At 37.8% G+C, this 24418-nt stretch overlaps 1 protein-coding gene across 10 annotated transcripts in view; it reads left to right on the top strand.

Moving 5' to 3' along the window:
- IARS1 (isoleucyl-tRNA synthetase 1) overlaps window positions 1–24418 on the top strand; it is a 107935-nt gene that overhangs the window by 68435 nt on the left and 15082 nt on the right. For 8 of the 10 annotated variants that reach the window (XM_061357881.1, XM_061357880.1, XM_061357876.1 and 5 more), the window contains 11 exons: window positions 220–367; window positions 3174–3294; window positions 7070–7161; window positions 7530–7607; window positions 8077–8198; window positions 11285–11387; window positions 11582–11665; window positions 19166–19340; window positions 20114–20217; window positions 20480–20575; window positions 22681–22857. In XM_061357881.1, coding sequence (XP_061213865.1) covers window positions 220–367; window positions 3174–3294; window positions 7070–7161; window positions 7530–7607; window positions 8077–8198; window positions 11285–11387; window positions 11582–11665; window positions 19166–19340; window positions 20114–20217; window positions 20480–20575; window positions 22681–22857 — 1300 coding nt within the window. The remainder of the gene's footprint in view (window positions 1–219; window positions 368–3173; window positions 3295–7069; window positions 7162–7529; window positions 7608–8076; window positions 8199–11284; window positions 11388–11581; window positions 11666–19165; window positions 19341–20113; window positions 20218–20479; window positions 20576–22680; window positions 22858–24418) is intronic. The other 2 variants (XM_061357882.1, XM_061357883.1) reach the window with 2 other exon arrangements.

The raw sequence follows: 24418 nt of genomic DNA, 5'->3' as shown, positions 1-24418 counted from the left end.
AGCATCACAAAAGTAGTCCTGTCCACTAGGAAGTAAGTTGTCATATATTCAGTATGTTACATGCTTATAGTACTGTTTTCCTCAGAATTCTTAATGTGAAACTGTTCCCTTGGGTATGTCTCCTGCTGTGCAGCTCCCTAGGGTTTACTGTACATTTCAGTGCATTTCTACTGGTGTACGTAGTTTTAAGCTGTTGAGTACTGTGTTCTTATTTTGCAGGTTATACCTGATCAATTCTCCTGTGGTAAGAGCAGAAAACCTGAGATTTAAAGAGGAAGGAGTAAGGGATATACTGAAAGATGTCTTCCTGCCCTGGTACAATGCATATCGTTTTCTTGCTCAGAATGTTCAGATCCTGCAACATAAGGTACAGATCTCTTGAATGTGGAAAAAGAAAGTGGAAGGGGCTTTGTGCTTTTGCCAATGTTAGAGTGAGTTAGCACTGTAGAGAAATTTAGTTTGGAAGGGAGGTTTGGACTCTGACTCTGGAGGTCATCTGATCTTTACGTCCTTGTTTAAAGCAAGGCTGACTTCAAAGTTAGGTCAGGTTGTATATATTCGTTGTGAATTCCTATGGTGTTTGCTGTTTGTTTCCTCTTTTATAAAGCTGTAACCACCCTGCATTTTTCTCTTCTTGACCAAGCTTATTCTGTAGAAAGGAGGAGTGGAAGGTAGGGGCCTGTCAAGACATAACAGCTATCCTTTCTCAGATTAGGCTGTTCTTGATTCCCTCTTATTTGAGATAAATGTGGTGCTATTGTATCTGTTGATAGGGACTTTTAGTTTGTGGGGTTAATACATACTAAGCAATTATCTGCTGTCAGTCACCTTGCTGGTAGCACCAGCTAAAAGCCAGGTACCATGTGTGCTTGAAGGAATCCTTCTGAAATGTCCATACTAAGCCTTCTTGGTTTATTACTAATTCTTACCAGTGATTGTGTAGTAGCTTGGAGGCAGCAGGTGTCACTAATACTGCCTTGAGTACTGCTGCTGCTTTTTCTTTGCCATTGCCCCATGCTATGTAGTCAGGAATGGTTATATTGCAGGAAGGATGCCATGAGAGGACATTGCTTAGCAGCATACAGTCCTAACACAAATGCAGCTGCAAATAAGTAAAGAAAATAAAGCTATTTTCAGTATTGGCTGCTGTGACGATTTCTTGAGCTAACTCATTTACTGTAACTTTAATTATGAATCTGCATAAAAATGTTTAACTTGGGAATACTTGATAGTGAATACATTAGCAGCAGCCAGAAGATTGTTGTCTTTAACTTGACAGTTGATTTTTCTTAAAGTTAAATTTAGATACAACTTTGGGGGATGGGGGAAGAAATGGAATGGGAAGAAAGGCAAATCATCATAAAAACAATAATGCTTTAGACTTGAAGATTACATTTGAAGTCTACTAAAAGTGCTGAGTGACTGACATGAATTTTTACCCTTTCAAAATGAAAGCAAGATTGAAATTTCTTTTTGATAGTAAATTTTCATTTAAATTGAATATTTTATGTGTATATTGTATAGTTTCTGTTGAAACCAACTTTTATCTTTCAGCTGACATTAATGGTAGAAGATTACCACATCTTAGTGCAGACTTACATGGAAGAATGGGAACTAAGTGAAAAAGTTCGAACCTTGTACTACACAAGAAATTACAGTAGCAGCCTAGTCACTGTGGACAGCTGAAGCAATAAAGGCATCTGACTTCAGTAAATAGTACAGTAAATAGCTGTCTTAAATAAATGGTTTCATCTTTTTAATAACACCTTTTGGGAAGAAAGTCTGGTAACTTGAGATCCTGATATTTAAGGAATCTTTTCTTAGGATCCCTAGACAGCATTCATCAGGCAAACTTATTCACTGCCAAAAGATATACTTCAGGTTTTCCTGTTTGAGCTTTGAATTATCTACAGTGCTTTGCAGCTTTTTGCTCTGATTCCAGTAAATCTTGCAAGGTCAGCCAAATTGGAGATGGGATACCCCAGTGGAAAATCCAAGTGTCTAAGCAGATAGTTATGGTGATTCAGCAGAAGTAATTTTTCTTTCTAAACAGATCGTGAAACCATTCCCGTGCACCATACTAGGCAAAATAATGTGCTATTGGAGGTGATAGTGCTAGATTTCATGCAGAGGCTTAAACACCTTTTTCATTGTATTCTGCCTTCTGCAAGAAAGAAACTACAATCTCAATGTTGTGGGTTAAGTCTAATAGTGATCTTATGCTTGCTGTAATTACCACAGTAACTGTAGTTGGTTGAATGATTGCTGACCTCACACTGGGGTTGCTGTGTTTCTGGGTGTGCAGAGGTATTTCTTCCCCAAGAATCTTGTCCTTGAAACTATGTAAGTGGGTGTATAATTACTGGGTCAAGTAATCCCAAGAGATAGTTTTCATTTGGACTCTGGGGGAAGGGCAAGCCCAAGACTCTTATAACCAGATGTTAAATACTGATCGTAAATCTAAAATAATATTAAAACTACTGTTTTCAACCAGTCATAAGAAGATTCACATGGAAAAGAGTCAGACTGTTGGCACTGACAAGTGTGGCTACTTGTGGTTTTGCTTGCAATTTCTCAGATGGGTGCAAACATCAGTGTTCTGGAAAGCAACAAAATGTCCTATATGCGTGTTGGATGCTGAAAGATTCCACTTGGTTTTTTTAGGTTGTGTTCTTTCATATTTTAATCTGTGGAAATTGTCACATGTTCTTAACAATAATTACGATCTTCATATACCCTTTCCCCATATATAATTCATCTTCATGGTACCTTTTCTGTAAATGCTTCAGATCCTCCTAGATGAAGGAGTTAGATATATGTGAGAGTGCTGCCCTGTGTGTGGAAGCTGTGGCTTACACTGCACACAGGGGAAGAACAACTGCATATTGTTGTGTCGTACCTGGTTTAACAATCCAAATAACTGGTCTCCTTTGTAGTTGAGGGTGTAGTGTGGTGAAATCAACAGCAGTGGGAGTCAGGTTTTCCTCAGCTACTTCTCTTACTAATTTTCTTAGCTTATTCTCTTCTGGAATTTCATGTCCTCTCCTCGGAAACCCGTGTAACACAGAGAAGGTGACAAAATACTAGTGGCTGACAGGTGGTTTGATATAGAGGCTTGAATATATACCCTTATGACTTGAAAAATGTGTTTTGTGTTTTTATGTTGATGATAGGATGAGGGACGAGAATTCCTTTACAATGAGAATACAGTTAAGGAGAGCAATAACATCATGGATAAATGGATTCTTTCTTTCACCCAGTCACTCATTCAGTTCTTCAAAGCTGAAATGGCAGGTATGCACGTTTGGCTGGGGGTGTGTGCAGGTGTTTCATTTTTGATGAGAGAACTAGCCATTTCATCCAGAGATTTACAGGTTCCTCTTGAGAATTACAGTCTAGATAAAAGGAAAGAAATCTTTAACCAGCTACCATAATATATGGAATGCTGCTTTCATGCTTGTTAATACAGATTTTGCTGTTCTTGTTCATGAGATTTCAAAAAGGGATGAAGCTTGCTTTTTTTTTTTTTTAATCATGGCTAATGCTATGAGCTCAGTGATGTAGCTTGATGCTGTAACATCGGAAGTGCTTGGAGCAATTAATAGTATAATAGTAACTGAAAGACAGCAGTGAAAAGGAAGCCAAATAGAATTTGGGGAAGCTGTAAAAAAAAAAAAAGGATAAAATGGGCAGTGCTCAAGTCAGCTAAATAAAATAAATTTGAGAGGTACATGAGCATGGGGAACAATTTTTTCCCAAGCATAGTTCTATTAATGTGGTTTATGAATGAGCAAACAACCCCCGAAGCCAGTGGTAAGTTGCCCTCAGAATAATTTTTAGAAGCCTTCCACAGGTGTGTTTGGTCTTGACAAAGGAAACCATTAGTGGAAAGATGGATAATGAGGAAATGGCTAAATGCAAGATCTGAATTTAAGGGCACAGGATAGTCCTCCACTGTGTCAGTCATTTCTGTATTTCCCCTTCTTAGACTGGCATGATGCTGACTCTCCCCAAAGATCACTAACATGAGTTGTCTTGCTACAGTGTTTATCCAGGTCATATTGGTAATAAGAAAATTCAGGTGAGATAATCTAAGAACATTTCATAAAAGGAAGAAAGAATCCTCAAGCTACCAAAACCTGGAATATGATAAAGGCTGTGTGTTGTTGGTGAAAATGTGGCTTCATCCTAGAAGTTTTGTCCTTGAAATGCAGTGGTGGTGTGGGAGTTTCATCTCTTGCCACCCAGTTAATATGCAGAACCTATGCATCTTGGATTAGTGCATGGTTTAAACAGTGTTTGCAGGAAGATGAGAATGGGGCTAGAAACTTGAATTCTCTGCTCTGATTTTCTAAGAGGAAGGTGAAGCTAATAAAAAGGGTTGTGTCAGCTGACATCTTTACATAGCAAGAAGATTGCTCCAAGCAGAAGAAAATGCTTGCTGAAAAATGACAATGTAAAGACTTTCAAGGCTTATGTTGGTGTTAATTGCTATTGTCTTCTGTTAGATAAATATAACATGATTCACTCATCAGATGAGTGAGACCTCTTATTTGCAAGTGATTAATAAACATTTTTTCAATTTTTTTTTCTGCATAAACTCTGAATTCAGTCAGACAGGTATTAGTGAATGCAGTAAATTGGTATTTGGTGACAAGATACTCGCGCCATGTCTTGAAGTAGGAAAAATGCTAGTAAGAGGCAAGGGAAGATGAAAACATAATAAACATGCAGAAGCTGTTGTAGATGTGACATGATGCAAGCAAAAATAAATGATTGCCAACTAATGCCATGCAGTTCTTACTGCAAAGTGCATAAAATGGTATGTTGTCTCTGCTATGTCTAAAACACAGCTGAGGCAGTGGTGCTGAGGGGATGTTTGGGCTGTCTGTCGAAGGAATGGCACAGTCTGCACTGTAATGTGCTCTTCTTGCAACTGTGTGTGTGATCAAGAAGACAAGCTTGAAACCCTAAATTTTAAGGAGATGCCACTAACTAGAAAAAATGTTGCAATTGAGCTTAGCTTCTTCCATTTAGTCAAGTGTATTTTATAGTGGAGGTACATTTTACACTGATTGCCTGCCTCTAGAATAAAGTTTCCATTAAGGAAAACTTAGTTAATTCTGCCCCAGTTTTTGCTAGTAGCTCGAATAGCCAGCAGTATTTCAGCCTGCGTGGAGTCCCTGTCAGTTTGGTATTGACTTCACTTGAATAGACTGAGGGTGGGACAGGCAATGTACCTGTGCACACTCCCAGCTTTGGGATGCTTTGGGGAGCCTAGGAAAACTTCAGAAAGGTATAACAACCCTCTGGTAATCCTGGCCTGGGAGAGCTTTTGACTTCCCAGAATGTATGCAATTGGAGAGTAGGACAAAGCAAGTATTAGAAAGCAGTGTCACTTCAGTTATTTATGGAAAACCACAAATGTTTTGAAACCATGCATGTGCCTTTATAAGAGGGATTTTGCTGTGGTGTGGTATCTCTGGTTTAATAGGTGCCCAAAACTGGAGCTGCAAAACATGCTCTCTTCAGAATTGTTGGATAGATGTGCACCAATAACCTCTTCATCAGCTGCTGGTACAGCTAACTTTGCTTCACTTTGATAATAACACATTTATCCACATGAATTTTTAGCTAGTAAGTAGTGGTATAGTGTCTCCACTCAACCTCATCTTTTATGATGGAAACTTCCAGGAGTTGGGCCCTTTGATAAACAGGCCAAGTACAAAAAAATTAGGAGGGTATTATGGAAAGTAATAGGGCAAACAATCCTTTGTGCTTTAAGGGGAGGTTAAAATTCTGTAGTTAAAAAATGGTAAATCGAAAGCAGTGTGTATGTGTTTCTATGTACATGCCATGGCTTTTTCTTGAGTCATGAAACAGTAAGATTTCATCATTTGGTTTATGAACCAGGATTATAGCTATTAAGGGGAGAAAGGTATACTTCCAGGCTAACTTAGTGTATCTACAGGAGATTTCATCCGTGAAGGGTCTGTTTTTGAGGTTTCTGTTTGGTTTTAACCAGTCTCCTAACTACATGTTGCATAGCTAGAAGAGAGATGGGAATTTTTAAGGAATACAAATTCCCACATTATTTATGTCTTCCCCACAATGCCATGAATCTTCTGAGCATTTCCTTTTTAGGTTTAAATACCAGTACTATGCCTTCAAAAACACTTCTGTTTTAGAAAGTGCAGTGAAAAGTGTGTTGGAGCTTTTAAAGCAAAGATCTGTTTTATTCGGTAGCTGCTTGATTAATGAAACTGATTCAGAATAGAGATCAAGAAGCTCTTTGCTTTTAAAGATGTTATACACAGATTTTTCGTTAGAAAATGGAGTCCTATTTAAGGTCCATCCCTCCACTTCTGTCATGAACAACTGAAATTTGTTATCCCAGTTGCATAGTGATGCTTGTGGTGACCTTCTTTTTGTGTTGGCAATCCTCCATGATTTGAAGTTACCCAGAACTTGAAAATGCAGCTATGTTTATCTTCTTACCTAGTCAGGCTTGCTGTTACTTTATATTCTTCTAGGACTTACTGTGATACTTAGAAAAATAAAGATTGCAATTAACTGAGGGAGAATTGATTGAAACAGGTGTCTTATTTTAAATCTGGCCAACAAGAGAGACAGTGTTGGCAGTAATTAATAAAATATCTTTGTATGATTCCACAATGATTTCTCTTAAGCATCTACTGACTTGGCTGTATTTACAGCATGTGCAAATCTAGGATTTGCCAAATCCTTTGCGATTAATAGTCTCTTATCCACTATCCTCTTTACGAGTCAGATAAAAGCATAAGGCTTCCATAATGCTTGTGTCTGTAGGATTAGGGAAGCAATTTGGTGGTGGATGTGTTTGTCTTGAGGCATGAGAGTTGATAATATGCGATTTCAAAATACAGTTTTAACATAATAGTATGTCTGGTTGCTTTTCTGATCTTACATACATGCTTCTGCTCAAGTATTATGTTTAACACCAGAGCTGCAAACGATAATGTGTTTCTTTTAAGTGAGGAGCTTGTTGCAGAGGGCAGATATTAACTGCAGTAAACACTTTTCCTTGTAGCTTACCGTCTGTACACTGTAGTCCCTCGATTGGTGAAGTTTGTTGATATTCTGACCAACTGGTATGTTAGAATGAATCGCAGAAGACTAAAGGTAGGTACCTGCTTCTGCAGTCTTGTACTGTAAATAGAATCCCAGCAGTCTATGTTAATTTAATGCATAGCAGCTTCATAGCAGCTTGTGTTACACAAAATCTTTATGCTGCATTTTAAATTGTATCAGTTTGTACCTGGTAGTGGGAACGTGAAGTTGACTTTTATCCCCTCCACTTTGCTTTATGAGGAAACCCAACCAACAAAATGCCCAGTAATTCTGTTTCACTTGCTGAATGGGATTGAGCAAAATGAATACAGTTTGGAAACCAGTTTATTACATAAAAATATAGAAATTTTTAAGTTTATTGTCGTGAGCTTACTTATCCTCAAATTGCAATTGCTGTTTTTTGTGATTACTTCAAATAGGGTGAGAATGGGACTGAAGACTGCATTATGGCCTTGGAAACCTTGTTCAGTGTTTTGTTCTCCATGTGCAGGCTTATGGTAAGGGAATTACAGCCCACTGTAACTATCTAATGTTTTTAATGCAGCTAATCTAAGAGCGTGCTGTTTTGTGTTGTAGTTGACCATAGAAACTACGGGTACAGAGACTGAACATGTGGGGAGAAAAAACCCATACTGCTGTTGATTTCTGTAGCAGTTTTTCTTCCTTCCCTTTTTATTTGCTTATCTACCCTGTGATAGTATAAAGGCCTACTGTATCACCTGACTGATAAAAGGACATGTTTTTTGTCTGACATCTAAAAGTAGCACATAAATGTCAGGAAGGAGGTGAATAAGTAGCAGAAATTTCCTCATTTATTTCAGTCTGCATTTTGAATAACATCACAGTTCTGCACTGAAGACACAGTGAAAGCATGTTTTTTGCTGAACTATCCTTATGCAATTCATAAGTATTACCGATTCATAATGTACAATAAAGAAAAGATGATGATTGAGTGCAACATTACAGGCACCATATACTCCGTTTATCACTGAGCTGATGTACCAGAATCTGAAGACACTTATTGATCCGGCCTCAGTTCAGGAAAAGAATACTGAAAGCATCCACTACCTCATGCTTCCCCAAGTGAGGTGAGAGCCAGCTGCTGTGTGGGAAAATGGGGTTTTGGTGTGGTTGGGCTTTCCTTGGTTGATTGTGGTTGTTTTGTTGGTATTGTTTTGCTTTGTGGTTTGGGTTGGGGTTTTTTTCTGTTCTTTTCATGGAACACTGCTCCTTCATTTACTTGTATTTAGAAATGTTTTGCTTAACAAGAAAACAAGCTGCTTTAATGTGAATATTCCTTTGCCTGGGGGAGAATTTGGGGATGGTACTTAACTCATTCTTTTCTATAAGAAAAAAAACGCTTAAGTTTTGATGAAGCTGTCACTAACGTTAGCCTCTTTGCTGTAGGATAGCATTTTCCTAGCAGTACACTTCACACACCAGTCTGTTAGCTGGGAATTTTCCCTCCATGTTTAGGCAGTAGACTTGTGCTAGGTTAAAGGATTGTAGTTAGGAAGGAAAACAATTAGGAGGAATGCATGTTCTCAGCTCATGTTTCTTTATGGTGGGCAAGGCATATCCTTTTACTCTTCAGAATGTTCACTGACTAGAAGCTATAATGCCTACCTGCGAAGGGCCCAGAAGGATTATAGAACTTCCTTGTAGGCCCTAGAAGGAAGGACGTGTGCTTCTCCCATTCTCAAGGCCTTTCTTAGTGAATGCTGATGCCAGATCCCATGAGGACTGGAATTGTTTTGTGTCGACCACATATGGAGCTAGCAGATTGAGTTCTTTTGGCTTCAGGTCAAGAATTTAGACCATTGTCTAGAGACTGCCACTTCCTTGTAAGATGATGCATCATATGAAAGAGTGCATTCCAGAAAGATCATTTCTTTGGATGCTGATGGGTGAGGTTTATTTTGTAAGTGCCAGGGTGTCTCAAAAAGGTTTGGGTCCATGGTGGTTGTACTGGATGTACACTCTGGGTTATCCATAGAATCAACTCAACCCAGGCAGAACTTGGCAACTGAAGCTGTTTTCGGTAGGGCCTTTTGTTGGTTAGGTTTTGTTTTTTTAATTTGATTTTTAATATTTAAGAGAGACTGAGGGAGATGCTGGTATTACAGTAATCAGTTGCTCATTAGTGCTTTGGTATGCTACAGTAGTGGATTAAGTTAGTGCCTGCATTACAATCTAGTATTGGTCACTGAATGGAAGAGAAGCAGTTTCCTCTTGCATTACAGCTCAGTTTGAAAACCCTTAAGGACAAGGGAGCTGACCTTGATATTTTATGTGCCTGCTCAAAAATGTAAACCTCCTATTAATGGAGTTTCTTTTATGGGTACTGTATCCTTTGAGGAAGGCGCTGATAGCTTTAATAGTGACAGTTACTGCAACAGAGAGTTTGGGATTGACATAATGATGGTGCTGATTTTCTGTTCTCTGGGAAAGTGCTGTAAAGAATATGTAATCAAAGAATGCAAAACTCATCAGTGAGCTATCAGAAATGGTTCTGAGCTCCTGTAGAACGGGGTAATGTAGGAGTAGTGAGCTATTTGCAGGAGCTCAGTTAATGCATGGGCTTAGCATGAGCATTTAAAAGTGGCTTAGTCACCTTTTATTCCTGTTAGCGCTGACTTGCTGCCGCATCACATAAACATAAGATGTACTTGTCTTGTACTTTGGATTTTTGACTTCTGTTAGTTTGTGTAATTTACTGGATCCCCTATGTATCAGTTGTTCCCTTTGTCAGATAGAAAGATACGTTTTCAGAACTCAATTATTGTTGAAGTTTGAGAGTTTCACTTTGAGTTGCTAAGCACAGCATTGCGTTATTGTTTGAATATTTTTCTGATGATTGCATAGGGACAACATTGTCAGTTAATAAAAACAGACATTTTTTGATGCAGTTAAATAAAATACTACTCTAGTAATATGATGTGTATTTACAGCTAAAGCTAAGGGACTTGGCCACTTTCACAGCTGAACTTGACTCAATACTGTGTTACCAAACCCCACTCAGTTAATAGTGGCTGAAAAGATTGGTTGCATTAATTAAGTTGTGTGGCTATTCATGCGGTCTCTGAAGACCATTCTTATTTTGTGGCTCCACAATGTTGTTAAATAGTGGCAAGTAATATTGAAATACTGCCGCATTATGCTATATTGGTCTTTCTGGGAGCAAAATCTTGTATCTCACAGTTTACATGATTTCAAGTTTTTGGAGAACCATGCTGGAAGACGGGCTTTTGGAAGAAAAGCTTCAAAATAGGTAGTAAGATCTTGATCAAAGTCCTAATGCAGAACACAGAGATGCTTCGGTTGTGAGTTTTGCTTTGCCAGTTCTGTTTTTCTAGACAGTTCTGGTTGGACACATGGTTTTCATTCCAGTGCTTTTGCTACTTACAGCTAATGACTTTGTTTATTTTATTCACAACTGTCTCTTGAACCTGTACCTCTGGTGTTGAGATGACACTTGTGCGTTTTTAAAGGAGCTGCTCAATTTATGCAGCTGCTCAAGAAACCAAGAAAACCACATTTTTGTAACTGTTGGCTGCCAGTATATTGGACACAAGACCTGAATGTTGGCATACTCAAAACCAGCTCATACAGCTCACTCCTCCGACCCCAAAAAGACACACAAACAGCCCCCCAGCCCCCCAACCCTGCCTTGCCTCAAAATGGAAAGCTGTCAAAGTGGTGAAGCCAGGAAAGATGGCAAGACTGTCTTAAAAATTCAAGCTAAAGCGTCTAGAATTCCTGGAAAAGTTTATAAATTGGGATCCAGTGAGTTGGTTGTTTTATAGTTATTTCATTGTCATTGTAAGTATCCTATTTAAAATATCTTCTTGTATCTTCTTAGGATATTATTAATGTAAGTCTTACTTTTCATTGGATATTAATAGAACAGGTAGTATGACTCAATCCGTCATCCCCATCTTGTGAGGGATGCTAACAAAAGATGATTTAAAAATAACTCTGTTTTTTGTTTTCAGCATATTATTTCCTTGTCTTCTCCACAAAGAGAAGAAAAACCTGTTTGTTCATTTTTCAGATTGCTCCATCAGGGCATAATAGTGTCTCTTGTAGAGAATTTCAGAGAAGGGGGTAAAGTGTTTTCAATCTGTGCAAACAGGATGAAATGAAGCAATATAATCTTTCCTTTTTGATCTAGGGAGGATCTCATTGACAAAAGAATTGAAAGTGCCGTTTCTTGTTTGCAATCTGTTATTGAGCTTGGACGAGTAATCAGGGACAGAAAAACCATTCCAGTAAAGGTTAGAGCTCTTTACCATCTCTTATCAATACATTGGGAATGTACTTTGTAACTTTGGGATAAACCTGAGAAAATGGCATAATTAAGTTTGGAGTGGCAAACAGTTCAACAATAAAAATACTTCAAATAATAAGTAATTTCTGAAGTTTTTCATTTTTAGTTGGAAGGACAAATGTTTGTTTTCCTTCTCCCCAGTATCCTTTGAAAGAAGTAGTTGTTATCCATCAAGACCCAGAGGCTCTGGAAAACATCAGATCTTTAGAGAAGTACGTACTTGAGGTAAGAACATCAGGAATGTGATGCTTAGCTGGACTGTGTTTATTGGTTACCTAAACAAACCAACCTCAAACCTTCCCTGTTGGTGTTATTAACAAGTCACTAGGTAAAATTAGAGAGTTGTAATGAAAGGGGATAGCACTGGGTACTGTGCACAGAAATGAAGGTAAAATGGCTGATGATCCTTTGTCAGTTGTGTTATTGAGAGGTACTAAATTCCTCAAACTGACCACACGGGACTAAGAGGCTGTAAGAAATGTTCTTGATCAGGGAAAGGAAAAAAAACCACAGTTTCTGAATGAAAATAAGACAGTAGTCAACTACATGTTGTGCAAGGGTTGGATTGCAAAATTTGTGGTCTTCAGGAGATTATAACCGGTTTGACAGGAAATGGAAGGGTTGATGGGGAGAAAGAGTGCCACATAAGGGAGGTGAGGGGACAAGTCAAGATTTTTTCAGAATGTTCTTTAGGAAATAAAATGTCAAATAAATGTTAGTCACTCCAACTTCTTACACTCATATGCTCCTGTATGCCACTGCTGTACTCTTGTAATGTGTGTCTGTTAGAGAAATGCAGCCTGCCCTACTTCTAGCTCTGTTTGGATAAAAGCCCCATCATTCAAAAGAGAAGTAACCCATCTTGGATTTTGGAGCTTAACTTGCCAAAATTGACTGTACTTTCTGCCTTTAGTGAGTCATGTAGAAATCCATAGTATTTCAAGAAGTGAAATGAAAAAGGAATTTGTTCATAGATAATCTTAATTTATACGCTTATACTATAAACATATATTTTAAGCTTTAGTACTGCATTCCAGAAGCTGTAGTGAAGCAAGAAGCCTGTTACTTTTGCTTAAAAGACAGTAAAGTGGGCTTTTTTTATTCCTTATGTTAAATTAAATTTCATTACAAACAGACTTTATATGCATCTTTCACATCTATGATGTACATGAGAAATCAAACAATAAAAGGGAATAGTGAGAAGGAAGTGTTTCAGCTACAGTGATGAATTTTGATGAGCCATGGTATTTTTATTCTAAAAGAAAAGGGAGGGTGAAGAGAAGTTACTTTGCTGGTATGCCTCTTTTCTAGGTGTTGGGGCCTCCAAAACATGTTTGCAAAAGAGTGGTTCTTACTACTTAGATTTGCCATGATCATGATGTTTGAGATATGCTATGAGATGTTATGAGATATGCTATGTTATTTGATGTTATGAGATATGCTATGTGTAATTTCTCAGTGTTAGCATCTTAGGGGCTTTATAATTGCTTTGCTGAACAGGGGGTTAGAGGTAATGTCATCTCCACTGTAAGATCAGAGGCTTTTCAGAACCACTCTGAAAGGCAGAGGGAAGAAGGAAGACTGGTGAAGCAATGCTGTTCTTGCTGAGCAGACTTCGTTTCCTCTTGCTGCAGTCATCTGTTGCTGGGATTGGTGATCCGTTTTCACCCAGATGTTTCACTGTGTTCTTTGGGGAGATAAGCCATGACTTCATCTTTGTATTTGTTTTGAAGAGAAAGGAATTGCATTTTGAATAGGAGCGCTGTGCGAAGAAAACAGAATTCTAAAGGAACTGATTTGGTGTTGATGTTGGGCTTTGAATATAAATTGGGGATTATTTCATGACAGTAATTTCTGGGTATTAATCTGTCTGGATTTTCACATTAATCCTTCCCATATGCAATCTTGTTGAGTTTGCGTGTGGCTCTTAATTCAATGAGGCAGAACATACACCAGCTTTTTTAACTCGGATGAGAACTGAAGGAGTGGTCTTTGCAAAAAAAACCACAGAGGTAGTTGTTTGGAAGATCTTCTCTGTTCAGGACCTAGTAAGAAAGTTTCTGAGGAAGGGATACTAGCCTCAGTGCAAGGTCCTTGATAGCGAAGTTAACTGTAGTGCAATACAAAAACTAACGATTCCCCCGAAATACCAGCTTCCTTAACTAAGAGATTTCATGTATAAGTCTTAATGCAGTTTCTGCATGCCTGTGAACTACAAGCTTAGCCTTCTTGTGTCTTGCTCTCTCAAATCTGCATGTTAGAAACAACCTCTGTTTAAATGAGCTGAAACTAGAAGGAAAAGGGATTTTGAATAGCAATGTAGCAATTGAATAGCAATCTTAGCTGTTCATGGAAGCCCTCCTTCCCTTACCTCCTCTGATAACACACCTGGAGAGGTGAGATAAAGAGTGTACTTTTCATTATCCTCTGAAGTCTGCCCTCTTCCTCTGCTTTAAATGCTTGTAGCTCATTTATAACAGATTACTGTTACAACTTCATTCTTTGTCCTATTTTGCCTCCAGCATACTTCCCAGATACTGACATATTAGTGCACAGGTTGTGTATGTCCAAATACAGTAATCAGATGGGAAATGCAGGAATTCTTTGCAGTTCAGAGTGATTCCTTTCGTTTAGCTCCATCCATAGTGTTGAAACTTTGAATCTGACACTGCAAAGGAGCTTGTCTGGTTTTTGTCTTCAGGAAATTCTTTCCATGGTGTATCACCTTAGGACCTCTGTACTTCTTATGAGCTGATATAATATAGGACTGATGGGTTCAGCAATATGTCTTTAGTTTGTGTTTCTGTTTAATGGTTTATTCAATAAAATGTATCTCTACTAATATAAATAATATAATATAATAAATATATAATATTAAATATATATTTTATAGATTGTATAATATACATAATTTAAAATATTATTAATATATATTTAAATATATAATATTAAAATAAGTAATATAAAATGTATCTCTACTAATAACTGACATTTGATCTTTCTGTCATGTTTTGTTTGTCAGAATCTGCCACTTTCCAGATCAGTTTGTATATATGTTCATGAAAGAGCCTGTTCCAGTAGCTGTTCTAAGACATCCTGGTGCTACATGAAGTATTCCCATTTAATAGATTTTTTTTTTTCTTCCATAAGTGTTTGTAGCATTTTGCATTCTCTAAAGGCAGTGAAACAGGTCTTGAAAGATAAGTGATAGAGAAATTCTTTCTCTATCATAATAACCACCGGCAGTACAGTGTCTGAAGTGTTTTTCCCTCATCTAGAAATGGCATGGCCAAATGGCACGCCCCTTATAGTATGCCTGTCCTTAGTAGGTTAAGGATTCCTCCTTGCTTTTAAAAAGGTGTTTTCATGGGGTTGTATAACAGAAGATTTAGGCACTTGCTTAAAATGAGATGCCAAGCAAGATCAGCTGCCTCACCTTGACAGAGGAACAGAAGTCTGCATCTACCCATGCAAGATCAACTCACCTTGCTTGTCTTGGTGAGAGCAACCATGTCAGTCAAAGAATTCAAGAGATGACTGAAGCAGCGGAGAAACTCTTAAACTTCTAATTATATATTACTCCAGCAATACCATCTTTCCCTGAGCCTAAATACACATCTGAAGAAAGCTTCTAAAAATTCAGCTGGGGGTGACTTAAAAGCCCTGGCTGAGGGAGTCATGGCTCAGTGCACACGACTTATACATCAGTGGTGTGTGCTTCTTGCTTTTAGTTACTGTGGGACTTAAATTCTTTAGAATTATGAAATAAAGGAATTTTAATTAAATCTGAATTGATTTGGAGTGGGATTGGAAGGCTTTTCTGTCGTTAGTGGATGGATTATTTCTCTTAGACTTGGCAGTTGCGATGCTTCACTTCAGAATTACTATTATTATTAATCATTTTGACACCTGGATCTTTTCAGTAGCACATTGCTGCGAAATTTAGATTAGTGTCTACCACATTTTCTTGATCTGAAAACTGGATTTATGGATTTTACAGAATCCATTTTGAAGGAAGATGAGGTTTGCTTACTCAAATTACTTCCAGAAAGATAGCTGACAAAAATTTGCTATCAACTTCTACAGCTAGTAAAAGGTAACAAAGTAACCTAGAATTTGATAAATTATTACATAAGTTGTTGTACAAAAGTGTTATAATTTCTGTTAATTTGCTACTGCAAAGTTAAGGTATTGCTGACTTACGGGAAAATGAGTTACAACAAACTCAAATACCTTTATGGAAGCACAAATAAAAAAATACTGTCTATGGTCCTATTTTTATTACATATCTTTAAATGCAATAGTTGATACTGAAACTTAGTGTACTTTTTATTGTACTGCACACCAATCAATCTAGTTGGTTACTTGGGTGGTTCAGAGCTAAAGAGGTCAATGAATGCAGGTAGACTGGGTAGTATTGGGCTGTGTTTGCAGCTTTGTTCATCAACCTCCTACATATTCAGAGCTTTAGAACCTTTATTTATTGCCAGAAGTGTGTTTCTGGTAAATTTACAGCTGCCAGAGGTAATCTATAAGAAAAATTGATGCCATTTAATTTCATGCAGTTGCTGACAAAAGATTTTGAAAAATATACTTGTCAATTCTTGGAAAATTTCATTCATAACTTTTTCAGACGCAGCTGTGGTCTCTGATCTGCAGTCTGACCTTTTCATCAGCAGCACATATCAAATCATTTAAATAAGGGGATTTTAATATTAGAACTGCCCAGAGTACAGAGTTGTCATGCAAAAACAGAAAAAAAAAAAAAAAATCAGGAGGCTTTTAACAACTGATCACAGTGGCATTTTATTCATTAGTATTTGAGGCCTCTTACAAGTTTAGTTCAGGACTTCCTAACTTCTTCCAATGAAAGGTTCTATCTGAATAAGTTTTACTTTATGTATAGTTAGAATTGTGTTTGCATCCAACCTTTGTATACTCTGCAAACCCCACCCCTATGTATGGCTATAATAAATCGGAGAAAATTGACTTTCCATCATATCTAAGGTCTACCAGGATTTCATCACATTAGTGGTGTTACAGTAACATGGTAGGCTGAGTCCACAAAGGGGCTGAATTAACAATGCATTAACTGTGGCAGTGTGTGGTCCTTCAGTGTTTTGTTTCTTACAGTATTACAAAATCAGTATTTATTTTCTTTTTTAGGATGTTGGCTTAGAGAGCCCAGACCAGCTGAAGCACAGTACTGGCATGTCTTTTTCTGTGTTCTGAGAACTGGCTATAGTTGTGTTACTGGTCAATCTGATTGTGTCTGGCACATGGCACCAGGAAAAGGCCCTTGTACATAAGAAATGCCTCCATATATACAGGTCTTCTGACCAGTGATGGGAAGAACTGGTTGCTTCAGTCTGCGTGTATGAGGCTTGAAAGATGTGTTAAGATGCTAATTTTGATTTATTAGGAAGATAAAATTATAACTATTTTAAGTCAAAGCACTATATTGAAGAAGATATAAATGGACCTAAGATACAGACTTGCCTTTGTTTTTCAAGCATCATTCTGTTTTTTTGATTGGCAATGTATTCAGAAGAACGGTTTCCCAATCTAATTAACATAGAAAACTTTTCCTGATGGAATGGATAAAATACATACCAAGCCAAATCAGGCCCAAAGTCATCTTTCAGTTTATGCTGATTTTTGGATTATTATTTCTTTTTCCCCATAAGGTCACCATTTGCTACTTGTGTGCTCATTTCCAACAGCACCCCATGAAAACTGAATTTCTGAAGTGCAGAATTTTCATTAGATTTCCTAAAAGATACATTAAATAAAATTAGATTCGGTTATATTCTTGGCTCCTCTTATGTCAGTAGGACTTCCTAGGGAATTACACTGTAGCTCAGAGGCTATGTTTAAGCATTACTTCTCAGTCTTTATGTTTGGCTACTTGCTAGCCCTGTCATGCTGATGCTGTCATTTACTTTGCTTCCTAACTGACTTGGAGTAGCTTCCTTGCCAGATCCACTTGGTGATTCTGTGTCATATTGATGTGAACTCTAACAACCTTCAGGTGGAGATTTAAACACAAAATGCTTCAAGTGTGGGGCAGCCTGACAGACAAAACGCACTGAATTACAGTGAATATGCTTCAGATGCGTGCAGGTTTGCACTTGTGGAAGAGTTGCATGTTGGCAGTTAAAACTTCCAAGATCTCTCCTTGGTACCATCACACTAAGAATAGAGAGTAAGGCTGTGTGAAACTGGAAATTGAGATATTGGGTGCTGTCTTGTGTTTCTTACTTGGCTTTACAAAGCAGGGCAAAACAAGACCCTTGGAGCCACAAAATTACACTGTCATGCAGTGCTCTTGCTTACAGGAGGCATACAAAGACATTATTTCTTGGTGTTATTAATAATGGGTGCAATGCCTTTGTTCATTGGACAGAATTAAGTGTGGAATAGAGAGGTTTGCTGTGTATTTTCAAAGTTGGCATTGTATGATGGTCTGGGTGTGCAGGAAGGTTTGTGGGATTTTTTTTTTTTAATGGTGGTATTTAATGTGCTTATGTGATGAAGAAAATAATTTGTAATTAGGAATATAAGACGTGACTTTACTGGTTTGGACTCATGGTTCATCTAGCACATCATGCTGTCTCCTGCAATGATAGAATCCATTTAGAGAAAGCACAAGCATCTGGCCACCTGGGTAGACTCCTGTCATAGTCACCATCTGCAGCTATTGTATTTGGGGGCATGTGTCTGTCTGTTCCTTTTAATGTCTTTTCATGTGCCTGGTGTTAGGAGTTTAATTCCTTTTTGAACTTGGGGTACTCTTCCCCCTTATCTCCTCTTGTGCCGTTAAGTACTGAAGGTTAACTACTTACATATCTCTTGCAAACCAATCTCCCAGTGTTTCCACTGGGTGCTTCTTTACTTGAGGGGTATTTTGGGGATTTGGTGAGTAACAGTTTTATGTTTCTTACCCAGCTCTTTCATAATTTCTTAAACCTCGATCATATTCCCCTTCAGCTTTCTTCTCACCAGAATTCTAGCATTGGTCTTTTACTTCATAAACATGGGCATAGTCTGTAGTGGCAAAATAACATCCTTGGTCTGGGACCTCTCCTGAAGTTAATGGGAGCTTTATAAGTTTTTTGGGCTGTTCTGGCACACTGATCTTGTGCTGCAGAGGAAAGAAGTCCTTCTTGGGAAGGTGGTTTGTCATATAGTAAACAAAATAAACAATAAGTAAAGAGATGAAATGAGGCAGCAGCATTTGTACAACTTAAACCATAAAACTTTGGTTACAGATTTCTGACTAAACGCATAGTCCTTTCACTCTTATTTCAGCAGAATTTTTCTTCCTGAATTTTGCCAGGCCATTCTCTAATGCCTTTGTACATAAAGGTAATAGTTTTATCTCCTCAGAGAGTTGTAATGGTAAAATAAAAAGGGCTGTTGAATAGGGATCCGATTTCAGTTGAGGGCTGACTAGTATCTACTACTAAGAGAGAAATGTCTATCTAAAGGCTGAGGAGAAGGATGGGGCCTTCTTGTGAAGGCCAGTTTCAGTATTAGACAGGGTTATTTGCTCTTGCAGTGTTGGCAAGTTACTTAGTTCACAGAGGCAACCATGTAAAAGATTAGCAGCTGGACACTTACACCTTCCCTAGTGCTGTGGCCCTGGTTTTGTACCTTTGCCACAGCTGTTGGAGATGGCTGTTCTTTAACTTCATTCTTTTTTTCTCTTGGTGTATTACATAGGAGCTTAATGTACGTCAAGTGACGCTCTCTGCTGATAAAGAGAAATATGGAGTCCGCCTGAGAGCAGAACCAGATCACATGGTGCTTGGGAAGCGCTTGAAAGGTGCGTTTAAGCTTGTCATGGCTGCAATCAAAGAGCTGAAGAGCGAGCAGCTGGAGGAATTCCAGGAGACAGGTGCGTAATGGTGCAAACCAGTAAATGATGGCAATGTTGACAGAAAAAGGAATCCAAAATTCTTCGGCTCATCGGAGAAAAAACAAAGGAATTGCTCCTGATTTTTGTGTATGAATTGAGCATTTTCTGGAAAAACTGCACAAGTATCCTCCTGTGGGCTTAGGGAGACTGTAGCTCTACTTCCCTGGTGTTGGTACCCTATTAAATTTTATGTTCATGAGGCTAGGAGAAAAGTTGTGGTTTTTTTTATTTCACTGACAGTAAATGATCAGTGGCCATATATGCTAATCTTACACTGTTCTCCTGTTTAAGTGTTAACTGTAAGGCCAAGATGAAATGGAGGCTAAGCTGTGCTGTACAGCTTAATCATACTTGAACTGAGTATACATGCAATAATTTTTATTCTAAAAGCATTGCTTCAGTTCCAGGTTTACAACTGGGTGTGAATTTTCTGGCTCTACCAATTTACTTAACTGCTAGAATGTGAATTTTCATTTCATTGAGTATACAGGTTATTGTTAAGTTGTATTCTGGTTCATTCAGATGATACACAGTAGCTGAAGCATCTGCGTTTGAGTGAGCTCTGCTTGTATGAAAAATCTGACTGGGGGATAGTTCAGTCTTTCTTCTCAGTGCTCAAGTGCTGTCCACTGTATCACAAATACACTGCTTTGAATGTTTTTCAAGTCTGATAAGTGTTTAAAGCTTTTTAAATTTAAAAGAACTTTTTTACTCTGATTCTAAGAGGTGCTCTTCCCCTGCCAATTCTGCAGGCACCATTGTTGTAGAAGGACATGAACTCCATGGGGAAGATCTTCGTCTCATGTATCAGGTGGCAGGAGGATCTACACAGTTTGAGGCACATTCAGATGCTCAGGTAGTGTATTGGTCGTTTCTTCTTTTTGATTAAGGGAAGTATTTCTCAAAGTAATATGAACATGGTGTGGTGAAAGCTGGGGTGTTTTGTTTGTTCAGACAGTCCAGCAAATTCCAGGAGCCTATCTTCTGAATTTTGGAGATGTCAGAAGTACTTTTAAGAGTGAGGAGCTCTATAAAAGTGGACCTGAGCTTCTGAGCAGGTTACACCAGCTTGTTTCAAGTTTGTGACCTATTCAACTGTCTTCTGTGTGTTACTTCAGGTTTTAGTTCTGCTAGATGTTACCCCAGACCAGTCCATGGTGGATGAAGGAGTTGCACGGGAAGTGATTAATCGCATCCAGAAGCTTCGCAAAAAGGTTAGGAAGCAGTGCTTTGCAACAAGACATTTTACTTTTAAGCAATCTTTGGGCAGTATACAGCAGAAGCTTATCTTTTTAAATAAACACATAGCCCTGTATCATTTACTCCCCATATATAGCTTTGACTGACATAAATGATTGCAAATAACTATTTTGATTTTTGAATTCACATATTAAGTAGCTACAGTTGAACAATGAGCTTGACATGCAGCATTAATAGTGAATCAACTAATTCATGTATGTTACTGAGCTTCTCTTGCTTCCTATTATCAGCCACATAGCAGAGATTCCGTTCCATTTAAGCCACCCTGGGGCCTGCATGCTTCTGGACAAGAGTTAGGTTCTGTTCTGGCTCGGTTCCTGTGTGTTACTTCAGCCAAGCTGGTGACAGCTGAGATGTCTGAGCCTAGGACTGTCCAAAGAAACAAACTTGTGTCTTAGCAAATTGCAGGAGGCATTTCTGGCACCAATTTGTATACCTACATGAATGATTCCATTCTAAATTGTTCTCATCATACATACAAATGATGCTGTCGGACCTTGGCACAAAGCACTTTGAAATAAATGTAACTTCCCTCTCTCTACGATACCAATCCAGGAAGAGCTGTGCTTGCTATCTCCATTTTGTGCCAAGAAAGCATGGGCACTGTGGAGGTAATGTCAAGTCTGAAAAGCCTTTAATTTGGAGAGAACATTAAGTAATATTTAAATTGGTACAAATTGTTCTAAAGATTTCAGAATCTGCAAGTTAGAGCCAAACAAACAAACAAAAAGCCAACCAGCCAAACAAAAAACCACAAACACAGATCAATCTTCTGTTCCCTGATGCTCATGTTACGAACATGGAACATGTTGTTCTATGACACATGCAGGGTTTTCCTACTTGACTAACTTGGTGGCAATGCAGTAGAATTTCTATCTCTTTCAGATTTTGGCTTGAAGAAATCTTGAAAGAGCTCTAAATGATGTGTAGGGAGAATTTTCATGGGACATGTTTTTGGGAAAAGGTATCTGTAGAGTTAATACAGCATGCATCTTCAGTATAAGACCGAAAAATGACAAATCTGTACCAGAATAGTTTGGTTTTATTTATGTGTTGATGTTTATATAATAACAAAACCTACATAGATTTATTTTTGTATAAAATAAAAACAGGAGGGAATGTGGCTATGAGAAGAAAACTGCCTCCTGAGTTACTGGATGATTTAAATGTACTTCCATAATGACATAAAGCTGTAACTCATTCTCACTTAAATCAGTATCAAAGTACTTAATCTTGCTTTAATAGTTAACATGATGCCAATGTGCATTTATTCTGTCGTTCTTTCATTCCTACTCCTGTTATAAAAGTGTGCATGTTGTGAAGACTACATGTTCCAGATCCACAGTAACTATTACTGGCATTAGGGCAGTCATTATTTTTAGCAGATTTGGGAAATCAAGTTTCCTTGGTGCTGCTATCTTTCCCTTGAAATGATTTTCTTATTGAAGCAGCATGTTGCTCTAATAAGCTTTAATAAGCGTATCGTTCACATGAGTTGCTCTTTTTGTGAAGTGTATGTTACTGTGTGAGCTGTGACAGAACTAGTGTGAAAACTGTAAAGTCTGGTCACCACCTTCCAAAACAATACCAGAGTGTCTTGGAGGCTGCTGGGTGTCAAGAAAATGTCACTGGTTGAGCAAAACTTCAGTAAAGAGACAGAAGTTTAATTTGTGGCAAACAGGGTGTGTAAATGCTGGAAAAATCCTTGTGCTTTTTAATAAATTTAGTAGTCTTTCAGCTCACCAAGGGGGTGAGTTGGTAGAGGAATTTGAAAATGAAACCTTTTGAGTAAGGTTTTGGACATTATCTTCTGACAGTAGAATTGTTTTATTATAAATCTTTTGTAGAAACTTCTAACAGATGTCTGGTAAATGTCTAAGATACTTTATTTTCTTTAACTTAAGAATACTTTAAGATATTATTTTCTTAATATAAGAAAATAAGATACTTTATTTTCTTTAACTTAAGATACTTTATTTTCTTTAACTTAAGAAGTATTCTTCTGGTTTGTGTATGTGAAAGTCATCTTGCTGTCTAATATATTTGGTATATCCTACAGCGAAACCTGGTTCCTACAGATGAGATTACAGTGTACTACAGGGCACATCCAGAAGGTGACTACCTGGATACTGTTATTAAGGAACATACAGATTTCATTTTTGCAACAATAAAGGCTGACCTGAAGCCTTATCCGGTGCCTACCTCAAAAGAAGTTCTTATCCAGGAAACAACCCAAGTAAGAAGGAAAAAGCCTTGACTGCATAGTTCATTTTATCTGCTTTTAACTGAACAAAGTGCTTCAATTACAGAAAAAAGTGAATGTCAGTATTTGTTTGTGGGGTATAGTGGGTATTTTCATACGTCTGAATCTCCATATTAGTATTTTTGGTTTAACGAACAAGAATTGAGTTCTCTGTGTATAGTGTGTTTGAAAATGAAGCTGCTTGAATACCAAATTAACTGTTTTAGGTAGTTGTTTGTGTAAGCGTAATACACATTGCAATTTGTGTTTGGATTAGTGCATTGTTTACACAGCAAAAATATTGCTGCTCTGATCTCTTTAAGTTAATAGACTTTTTTTATTAGAAATGTTCTCCTTGGAGGCTATATTTTCCCTTTTGGCTTAAGACCAGCTTCACTTACTAATGTTTGAGTATGTTTGGTTTTTGTCCCCTGTGTTGCTGAAGTTTAGTCTTTGGTAACAGTGCAGTTCTGCAGGTTGCTTATTCTCGCAGCAGCAGGTTTGAACCATTTCCTTTGTTTTCTTTGTTTCTTCTTACATGTTTTGAGAATGCTTTTGCCATGGCTTTATTCAAATTTACTTTATTCAAAAGACATTCCCAGCTGAATTGTCAATAAAATATTATTCAATCCATGCTAGACTGGGAAGACAAGAAGATATATTAGGCTTACAACCTGGGTTTACAGAAAGGCTTGGAGATCTGAAAATAGGTGACAGGAAAGCACATATTTTGTCCATCTAAATAACAGTATGTGTAAAGGAAATGTTTTACACTTAATTACACTTCTGAAGTTGTACAGATTGGAAACAAACCTCTGTTTGGCCTTTTTCAAAGCCATTAATTTATTACGAAATTTTAAAACTTACTAATTTAATTTAGTGACAAGCATATGGAAAAACACTACATGAAAGTGGAGAATATTGTGGTTGAGAAATCAATGACAATGCTGTTTCTTCTAAGTACTTATTTGATTGGTGGGCAGTTTGATGTTAAAGTCAACATCAAATCTAAATTATAATGTAAAAGCAGCTGGAAAAAAAATGTGTAGTTCTGGGAAGCACTTGTCTGATTGCCTCTGAAATTGTCTAGTGCATGAGCTGTAAGGTTGGCTGCTGTGTCTTTGTCTTTCTCTGAAAGATTATATGCCTGTGCAAGCATGTTTTCCCCCTACTGCTGTTTTTCTGTTTTCTGAATCATAATTGAACAGTTCTAGTGAAGAAAAAACATTGTGGAAAGCTGAAAGATGAGTCTACTGGATTAATTTTAAATAATGCTGTCCACATAAAGATGAATTCTTGCCCTTACAGAAGGTTTTATGGGTATAATTGATAGCTGTTGTTGGGATGGCAGCAAAAAACAGACATCAGTCAATTTTGGGGGTGATGAGCTGATGTGAATTGGTGGTGGGAGGTTTGTGGGTCAGACTATGTATTTGCACAGGTGTCAAGTTTGAGACTGGGAACACCTAAAGAAATTAACTGTGGTACCACTATATATGATAGGTAGTTCTGTGTGGCTGTTGTGATTGATGACCAAGCTGATAAAAATGTCATC

The sequence above is a fragment of the Neopsephotus bourkii genome, unplaced genomic scaffold, assembly GCF_033783945.1.
Source record: "Neopsephotus bourkii isolate Nb327-2 ecotype Australia unplaced genomic scaffold, CSIRO-AGI_Nbou_v1 NB_923, whole genome shotgun sequence".
Classification (NCBI taxonomy): Eukaryota; Metazoa; Chordata; class Aves; order Psittaciformes; family Psittacidae; genus Neopsephotus; species Neopsephotus bourkii.
The sequence above is the reverse complement of the archived record's forward strand: the minus strand, read 5'-3'. Positions and strand labels throughout refer to the sequence as shown.